Raw genomic sequence first — 9,808 nt, 5'->3', positions numbered from 1 at the left:
GAAAGGAGATTTGTTTGAGAATCTGTTCCAAGAGATAATGTCTTCCTCTGCTCCCTCTGTAGCTTAATTGTAAGCTAATTCTTATCTCTTATTTTTCAAAAAATGTTTTAAGTGAACAATAGAATTGGATGGATGTGCACTATTATAACCTATTATGACCTCATCCTTATAGTTCAACTTTCTAATTTGGCCAATAGATGGCATAATTTTACCATGATTATTTTCATCATCAACTCCAAAAACTACCATCTCTTAAGAAGTTATTTGAAAATCATGTTGAAAATTACGTAAAAAACTGATACAATTATGGCCATTTAATCATGGAGACCAGTCAAGGTTCTGATGTCTCCAAATATAGTTGTAGTTTAGTTTCTGACATCTCTGTCCTTCAAATCACCTCAAAGTATGAATATAGCATTGTAGAAATATCTATGCTAGTTGTATACACTCCATTGTTATAATTATTTGCTCGTGAGATAGGTATATCTTATGAGATATTCACACATTAGCATATCTGATTCTGGATTTAGTTACATTTACTATATATTTAAAAATATAGATATGTGTATTAGTAATTATATGTCTTTAACATATAAACGTATAGTGTTTCTATTCTATCCATTAACCCTTTAAGGAATGAGTCAAATGTACACATTGTGATCAAAACAAAATGTAAACAAAAACTTGAATTTGCGCTATATGTGTGTTCAGGCGCAATTCGCCTCTTTGATATTATGTGCACCCACACTTATAAATAATTGTATTCAGGACAAACAGGGCTTTCATTTAACATCAAGAATTTAGGTATGAGACATAATTTAATATGAATAAAATATTAAAAAGTGGGAAAAAATAAGAATTAAAAAAATGTTTAGTTATATGTGACATTTTAACTGTGAATATCATAATACAGTTTGCTTTTACTGCAATAAAATACACATATTTGTATTCAGCAAAGTCTCACGTGTAAAACAGTACCCCCTATGTACAGGTTTTATGGTGTTTTGGGAAGTTACAGGGTCAAATATAGCACATTAAATTTTTCAATTTTTTTCACTTTGAAATTCGCCAGATTGGTTATGTTGCCTTTGAGACCGTATTGTAGCCCAGGAATGAGAATTACCCCTGTGCTGGCATACCATTTGCAAAACTAGACAACCCAAGGTATTGCAAATGGGGTATGTCCAGTCCTTTTTAGTAGCCACTTGGTCACAAACACTGGCCAAAGTTAGTGTTCATATTTGTTTGTGTGCGAAAAGTGCAAAAAAACTAATTTGAACGCCAATTTTGTGTATTTATGTGTCGTCACAAGGACCTCGCGATCACACGGCCCAGGGGGGGGCGAAGAGGAAGGAGGGGGACTCCCTGGGCTCACAGGTAAGTCCCCACACCATGATTGCCGGTGAGGGATCGCCGGCGACCGGGTAAGTACATAGGACGGCGGGGACATGGTATGCTGCCCCCTGGCATTTAGAGCCGGGTCCTTAACCCCTTAAGGACACATGACATGTATGACATGTCATGATTCCCTTTTATTCCAGAAGTTTGGTCCTTAAGGGGTTAAGGATGGCATAGCACGCCCGCTGTCCTTAAGGGGTTAAATAAAAAAATTAAAGAGGAGTAAAATCTTATGTATATAATTAAGCTTATAATTATATTTTTTAAGTATGGGGTTTTCTCAACCACCCATCTTTATAGCACTAGATTTTTAGTGGAACAAGGATGGCCTTTATTAATACACCTTAGACATTAGATCTTAGTTACATGCAAAATCAGGCTGCAAGAGATCTTGAATGTTTTTCTTTCCAATGTTTTTTTTTTAAGATTGGACTGTGAATAAGATAAACACAAGCCATATCTCTTTTCCCTGAATGCACAATGCTTAAAGGGAAACATAAAATGTGTCTGTATCTCTTATATTCTGCTTGCAAACAAGATGGAGTCACAATTGATAAACTGTGACTTGTAATATAGCATTGATTTTAACAACAAAATGTCTAACAACGTATGTGGCATTGCATAGATTTGCACAAATTATTGTGCTCACATTTGCACTTATGCACATGATCGTGATGATCGTCTTTTCCCCTCTTATGCACATGATTATGTTCTTTTATCTGTTCTGTGATTGCATTATACACTTTTATTAACCTAATTATGTGTTCACATTGCACTAATGTACTCACACATTGCAAAGTACATGATTGATGTGATCATGTTCTGCACATTCATGCACATGATTGTCTGTACAGTGTAAACATTTTATATGCAAATGTATTTTGCATATGATTCATGTTTTCACTTCTTTATATTGCACATTTTATGTGCTTACATTTTTGCACTTATTATATGTGCCATTTGCACTTTATGTATATTATTATTATTATTTTATTATTTATATAGCGCCATCAGATTCCGTAGGATTTATGTGCTTACAATAAACACTTTTATGTCACATGATTAAGATACACAATTAAGGATTGGGAAGTTTTTTCGCACTAGGGTATTACCTGAATGGCAGTTGGCACACTTCATTTTTACTTAGATTGGGGTTATAAATTGTGTGTTGGATTTTTAAATGGTGACACTATTATAATTGCTATGTATTTTTAGGCTTGAAATTGGTAGTAATGAAGAAGGACTGCATTCTGAAGCATTAGGAAATTGTGGTATTAAGTATTACTGTAAAGCTTACACTGTAAATACAATATTTAAATCGTATTTGAAATTACTGCTGAATATCTGTTCAGAGGCCAACTGTGTCTCACAACTAGTCAGTCTAAAAAAATTTAAATTATTTAAAATATATGCTGTTTCTATGGTGGTATTAGGGAAGAGGGCCATAAGAATATATAAGAATATATATATTATATATATTATATATATTGTGTCAAAAATTGTGTCTCCTTTCCCTTGGTACCTTGTCCTGGGATTGGGGTGTTACACACAGTCTTTTCAGGCTTTAGAGACAGTTCACACGCTGGATGAGGTAAATTAACTTGCTCTTTTATTGAGGTTCCAAAATAAATGCACAGTAAGGTATAAAGGTAACAAAAATATATAAAACAAAAGCCTTGCTCTTCTGAGCACTAACTAAACAAAATAATCAGCTAACTGGGTTGGATGGCTTGTCCATTTCCCAACATAAACATAAGCATAAACAACCTTACTGTTTCAGGGTTTTCAGCTCTCTGTTTCCACTCACAGAAACCAAACACAATCTCCCTCCTTCCTTGGCAGGGGAGTACTTAATAGCACTGGTAATTGACAATCCTTTTCAGGTGAGTTAAATTAGGATTCAAACTCTGGAACTGGACTTCTCACCTGTAGGTTCCAAGCAACTTCCAAAATGTGGAGTGGAGCACTGGCCCACCCTACTCTCCAAGTACTCCACCCCAGGGCCCAAATATACACATATTTAAAGTGCAACATTCATTATAACATTACACATTTCCCTGGGGCTAATTACACAAAGTAGGAACCTTGCAAAATCTGGGGAGGTATATAGATTCCCTCCAGCACAATTCCTTGCTTTCGGTCACAATATATTAATAAAAAAATACACTTAGTATGACGTTATATATAAGATATATATATATATATATATATATATATATATCATATATATATTACACAAGCTCCAGCACACTCACCAATCCACGAAACAGCAACCTCAATCTTTACAGATTTTATTAGGTTTTTCAAAAACACCCAATCTAGGCAAAAACGGAGACCTATTCCAGAGCTCACAGACGGCAACATGGGACAATATGGCGCTTGCGGATGAGGACTCTTCATACTCCTCGGATGACATGGCTATTGCCCCGAGGGAAAGAACCGCACTAACTATGAAACAGGGTCATGCCCCACTGGAGGCAGCGGCAGGCCGGGACCAGGTCAAAAAGGCTGTCAAAAGCATGACCACTAAACTAGCCCAACTTGAAACTATGCAGAGCACTCATGACAGCCGGCTTACAGGGGTGGAGAAGGGCCTGGCTGCCCTGTATCAGCACCAGCTGAAGACCGACCGCATAATCGATGCCCTGGAAGCTCAGAGGCAAAGATATAACTTGAAACTCAAGAAAAAAAAAACACCTCACTTTACTAGCATACTTATGCACAACGCATTGCGGCTCTTATTTCTCTTCTGATGCCTAATGTACTCACCAATATGCTGTTAAAATGCTACTCAACTAGACTACGCTATACAATCCTATATGTTGACAACTAATGTGTTTTGAGAAAAATAAAGAATAAAAATAAAAAATCTTAAATTTTATTTTATTTGGTTTTGGTGTAATATTCAAAAAAAATGGAGGTCCATGAACTATATCAATGAATCAAACAATGTAAATATATGGCTAGGAATTCAAAAGCGGCAACAATTGTAACATATGTTTTAATTTATTAATTAAATATTTCAGCAGTAATGGATGTAGAACAAAAATCTTATATCTTGAATTACATTCTTGCTGAGTATGATTTACTGTTGAACACAATCTGTTCAACATTACTACTTTTATCATCTTCACTGGTAATCACTGGTGATATTTTATGTATAGAATTCATTTTGCTTTCTACTATAGTATAACGTGTGATGGCACGTGTTTGACCACTCACATGTTTTTTTATAATAAAATGGTTAAGCATTTCTTTCCTTGCGACATCTTACATGAATTATGGAATCATAATCAACCAGGTCACAGTTTTTTTTGCTAGGCAATACATTCCACTTTTCAATGACAAAACCAGCATTAATTACAGCCTGCTTCATAAAATCTTCATCGATTGTTAAAAAAAAGAACTTGTGATCATCAATTATATAAAATGTCATATTTGTGGCTAAAAATAGTAACAGGCTCCCCCCTATTTTAAGTCGGGATGTCATTTTCTTCAGGTTGCTCTGAAAGGCTTCTTTGTCTTTGCTGATAACATGCAGTAGATATAGACTGAGAACACAGTCTGCTTGGGGTAAATCGACAGGGACCTGATCGTCGTTAGAAATATCCCATTGTATTACTCCTTTAATTGCTTGTCTTATTTTGTCTTCCTTCACGTGCCATGCTTCTCTGCAATGGGAAAAAACACAGATATTACAATACTCATAGTACATTTGTATTTCATACCTTGAAGGAGGTTTAACGGAATATTGGCTCTCAGAGAAAAGTAGTGAAGTTCTGAAATCAAAGCAAAAGGCAAAAGTAATTCCCATAATTTCCATGGTGATTTCTCAACTTTTACAAAGTTGTCTCAGAAAGGATAATTTAAGGTAACATCAAACCTGTAATGTAGTTTATATTTCAGTTTACCTACTTTAAAAAAAGTTTACTCTTCAGCACTGGATAAAAAGTCATTTTTATAGACGTTGTATAGTTCCATAATCATCTGTGCATTTTATTGTTGAAACAAGAGTCAAAGCATCAGTTCAGCAGATATAAATGAATGCTGTGAAGAGATGCAGACACTCGTTAACAGACTGACAAAAAGTGATAAAATATCGTCTAAATCATACGTTACCTTCCTCCTTCTAGCTTATGATGAACCTTCGCCCCATATGAGAAGTTAACAGCGTCTTGTTTATTTTGACGCCATTTCTCAAATTCATTGATGTTGACCTTATTAACTCCTACCACGTATATATCTTTGAATCCATTACAGGCTGGTATAAGATGGTTTGCTGAGGCTGTAACACTGAAATCAATCAATGTTTCTCCCTTCACGATTCCTGGAGATGATAAAAGGGATCAAAATCTTACAGGGATCTGATATGCATTAATAGGTAGCTGTCACTTCTCGGGAATTTGAATCTCCATTGAATTAAACATTGAAAACCAATGTGTTATTATTTTTTTCATATGGATATTGTGTTTTGTTTAAAATGTTTTTTAAAGGTGTAGCAGTTGACATCACAAACTAGTTCAGTTCAGGCTGTTCGCTCCTGATAATCCTTTTATTCATTTAAATCAATTGCATTACCACCATTAATGGCTTATCTAAAGCTTAGAAATACAGTTTTTAATAATATAGATTTTCAAAAGTAACGAGAATCGATAATAGCATTGAAATTAATTGAAATTATTTTATTTATTTATTTAGAAAATATTTTACCAGGAAGAATACATTGAGATTACTCTTGTTTTCAAGTATGATATTGGACATCAATCTTGACAAATGGCCTTGACAATAGAAAGGAATAGATAATAATCAATTCTTAGATTTGATTCCTGTTTTTTTTTCTATAGCCTACTTAAACTGGTAATGGTTACCAGTCTACACTGTGATGGTATAGAGAATCACTGTCAGTATATACCGCTATAAAATTCTTCTTAGTAATGATATGGTCCAACTCCCTCCAAGAGACAGGATGCAGATACTCATAGGGAAATATGTACAAACAGGCCAAATCTTATATATTATAAATAGATGCAATCATCAATGTTAGAGCCTTCACTGGTTGTATACTCATATATTAGAAATATAGAATTTAGAACTGTATACTATATTTGGATATTATATTGAAAGACAGACATTCTATTTACATTCTCTTGTAATTGTCAGTATCTTTAAAGCTAGTAACGGTATCAGGCTCCGTTTGACCATACTTATTCATTTATTTTTGTCCCACCTCTTATATTTGAGAATTGTATTTTTGTTTTTTATGCTATCAGACATCACTTATACATTTATGTGCTAGTTATGTATCCTTTGTTTCAAATGTTATGCTAATTTATTTTCTTCAAGCAAAAAGTGCAAGGAAGTGAGGGGTCTGATTGCAATAGACTCCATTGTTAAGTTTCTCACCCCAGATGGATTTACCTTGAAGTCTTTCCTATAAACATTTTTCTTTTAGGTGTCCATACATCTAACCACTTCACACACATCTGTCTTTTGCAATGTCACTGTCTCTCCACATTGGATGCTATTATTCTGTGATGAATTAGAAAATCTGAATTTAAATGAATGAATTAAGTACTCAATACTCACTACTGTGGGTGTATTAAATACTGATCCAACTGATACTTCACTAATTTGATTAAAGCCATTCTGAAAGTAATTGATATGCAGAAAAAAAGACAGTTTTCTATTGCAAATTTCATTCCATAGAAACAATGTACAAAATGAGAGCTCTTACACATTTTAATATATAGCACATTTTACAGACCTGAATCGATGTCTTTATGAATTTGTTCCATTGGAAACTCCATGTTTTCATTTATTAATGGGAAACGATCATCACAAAAGTAAACTTCAACTGCTCTTTTTGCCGGGTAATTCTTATCATGATAATGCTTGAGGCCGGTGGAACTCATGGTGAATTGCCGAGGTGCTGTGATCAGCTCTGCTAAGTCTACCTGGTGAAATGATCCCTTATAAATAGTAACTAATCACATCCAAGATGCAAACAATATCGTATCATTCTGAACATATGATTTACACGTATCTAGGAGGTATCTAGGATGTGAATCAAATGTTTTTTTTAATTAAATTTATTTTAATTATAATTTATATTAAAATTAAATTACGTTATTCAGTAGTTAAGCTCACAGGTTACAGGCAAGTTCTGCTATCTCAGAGAAAATGTTTTCCGATGGTTGTATGCAATTTTCTATCCAGCCACTTCTGATAAGAAGAGCCAAACTGGATTGGTCATTCATTCTGATGAAGTGAACTAGCATAATAATGACTGTCACTTTAGGGCTGTAGTACCTCCAACTTGATTGTATTCTTGTTTTGCATTTGGTGTCTCTGTCTCAAGACTGAAGTCACTGAACACTGATCAAAGTCTGATTGTGAAAAAAAACATAACTTCTACTCTTGGACTTGAGAATTACCTCTGGAGACTTGATAAACAACCACCCTGAGTATTTATAGAACTGAACAACATACTGTTCTGCATGGGAGAGTCTAATGGTATTGTAATTACAATATACTGTATTATCCTTAATACAATACATATTCTCCCCTGACTAGGATATCTGTTAGCCAGCTTAGGTTTCATACATATCCATAGATAGTGAGAGTGAACACTTATGGGTCACCATCAAATGTCTGACATATACACAGATATCACTAGATTTACACAGGGCACATGAAGGCCTGGGCTGACCCTGATGCTGCCAGTAATCTAGACTATGTCAGTTCCGAGCAACACGGATGGTAGTAAGAGTGGCATGGCTTGGTTAGCAGTCACGTAGTCTAAAAATTGTGCAAAACGTGTTGTATCGGTAAAAAGCCCATATAAAATAGTGGAGTGCTTTAAATACAATAAAACATGTAATTGTTTACTAAGGATAAGAGCCTGTGAGTACTTGGTCAGTAGATTGCACCTTTAGGTTCTTAAGGCAGCATTACACCTCCTTTTTTATAGAAATGTAGATCTCAGGGAAAAAAAACGGAAGAGAGGGAAACATGATAGTGAAATATGCATGGGCTGGTCTATTTATCAGAGATTTTAATGTTAAGCCCACCTTTAATAGAGCCTAAAATCTTGGCTCTGAGGCTAGGAGGCTTAGTATCAACTTTTTGGGTGACACTTCCCCATGGATGGACAGTAAAAACTGCAGAACTAGGCTTGACACAGAGTGCAGAAAAATGTATTAATATGTGAAAAACAATAAATAGTTTAAAAAAAATAATCACACTACTCCACAATATCCTGGATAGTTCCTGCCAGATGCCAAAACGCGTTTAACTTTTACAAGCTTCCTCAGTTGGCTGTCCTTGATGTAGACTGTCATCCTGTATTAGCATCCGCGCGCCGAGCCTCCTCTACCGGGCGACCCATGACGTTGCCGGTACTGTAATACATCACATCCCTTAATGGACTGACCTTTAGAGACTCACCATATTGTTCTCGGTCTGGTGGAAGTGGCGTTGTGATCCCTAGCGATACACCACTTCCGTGCCTTTGTGCCTGAGTTCCTCCTCCTGTATAGAGTCTTTCTGCCCAACTGGCAGACGTGACGTCGCAGATACGTCACCTCCACACTTTGTTCCAAAAGTCTCGATTACTCCAAAGTCTCTTATTTGGGCAATCATCCCTTAATGGGAAATAAACAGAAATTAGTATAACTTAACACTATAAAATATAGCATGTATTGTCTTATTAGTCTTTAAACTAAACATTTGTATATGAAATGTATATATAAAATATTAAAATCTGAGATGGGAAAAAAATTCTTATATAAACAAGATAAAATCCAATATGTAAGAAATGAATCAGATAAAAAATGAAATGTATAATCCATATTTTAGGGGAATAAAGAGTGAAGATAAACCGGATAACCAATTCTGCTGTTAGTCCAATGTCAGAGGGGGCTTACAAAGCTATTTACTTTTATCATGTTGGGAAGACAGACCAAATATCACTATTTTCTGCTGCCCAAATATATTTAATGTATTAAAAGAGTGAAGCTATCGGTAAGGACAGTGAACATGTGCCATCAGTGAGCAGATGCCTCATTACAGCATCAATTACAACATACTAACTGGGCAGGATTTAACGCACAAGCTACTGTGGACTCCCACACATATTGTTTTATACACTAATGCTGTATTGGATCATATTAACAACTGTGAGGATACAGCAACGTCATTAAAGAAAAAGAATAATCTTTCCAAACCAAAAGCCTTGAATGAATAAATAAGTAAGATCTTTATTGCATGGGCCTGGACGTTGCTTTCAGAGGGGGAGACTGAGATGTTTACCGATTAGCCATGGCAAATCTGAGAAAAGGAATAAAAAAAGCTAAATACATTGATAAGTAGCAAGTAAAGGAGAATTTTATGAACAATGATCCTTGTCAGA

The 9,808-nt window shown here is 35.1% G+C and overlaps 1 protein-coding gene across 1 annotated transcript; it reads right to left on the bottom strand.

The window, feature by feature from the left end:
* Positions 1-4,642: 4,642 nt before the first annotated feature.
* On the bottom strand, positions 4,643-7,310 carry LOC134577021 (nicotinamide N-methyltransferase-like). The gene is made up of 4 exons (XM_063435666.1): positions 7,163-7,310; positions 5,518-5,725; positions 5,127-5,177; positions 4,643-5,069 (listed from the first exon to the last, which is right to left on the bottom strand). Exons 1-4 carry the CDS (start codon positions 7,308-7,310, stop codon positions 4,643-4,645), a joined length of 834 nt encoding a protein of 277 aa, XP_063291736.1.
* Between the last annotated feature and the right edge of the window lie 2,498 nt (positions 7,311-9,808).

The sequence above is a fragment of the Pelobates fuscus genome, chromosome 11 (genome assembly GCF_036172605.1).
Source record: "Pelobates fuscus isolate aPelFus1 chromosome 11, aPelFus1.pri, whole genome shotgun sequence".
NCBI classification, from domain to species: Eukaryota; Metazoa; Chordata; class Amphibia; order Anura; family Pelobatidae; genus Pelobates; species Pelobates fuscus.
The sequence above is the reverse complement of the archived record's forward strand: the minus strand, read 5'-3'. Positions and strand labels throughout refer to the sequence as shown.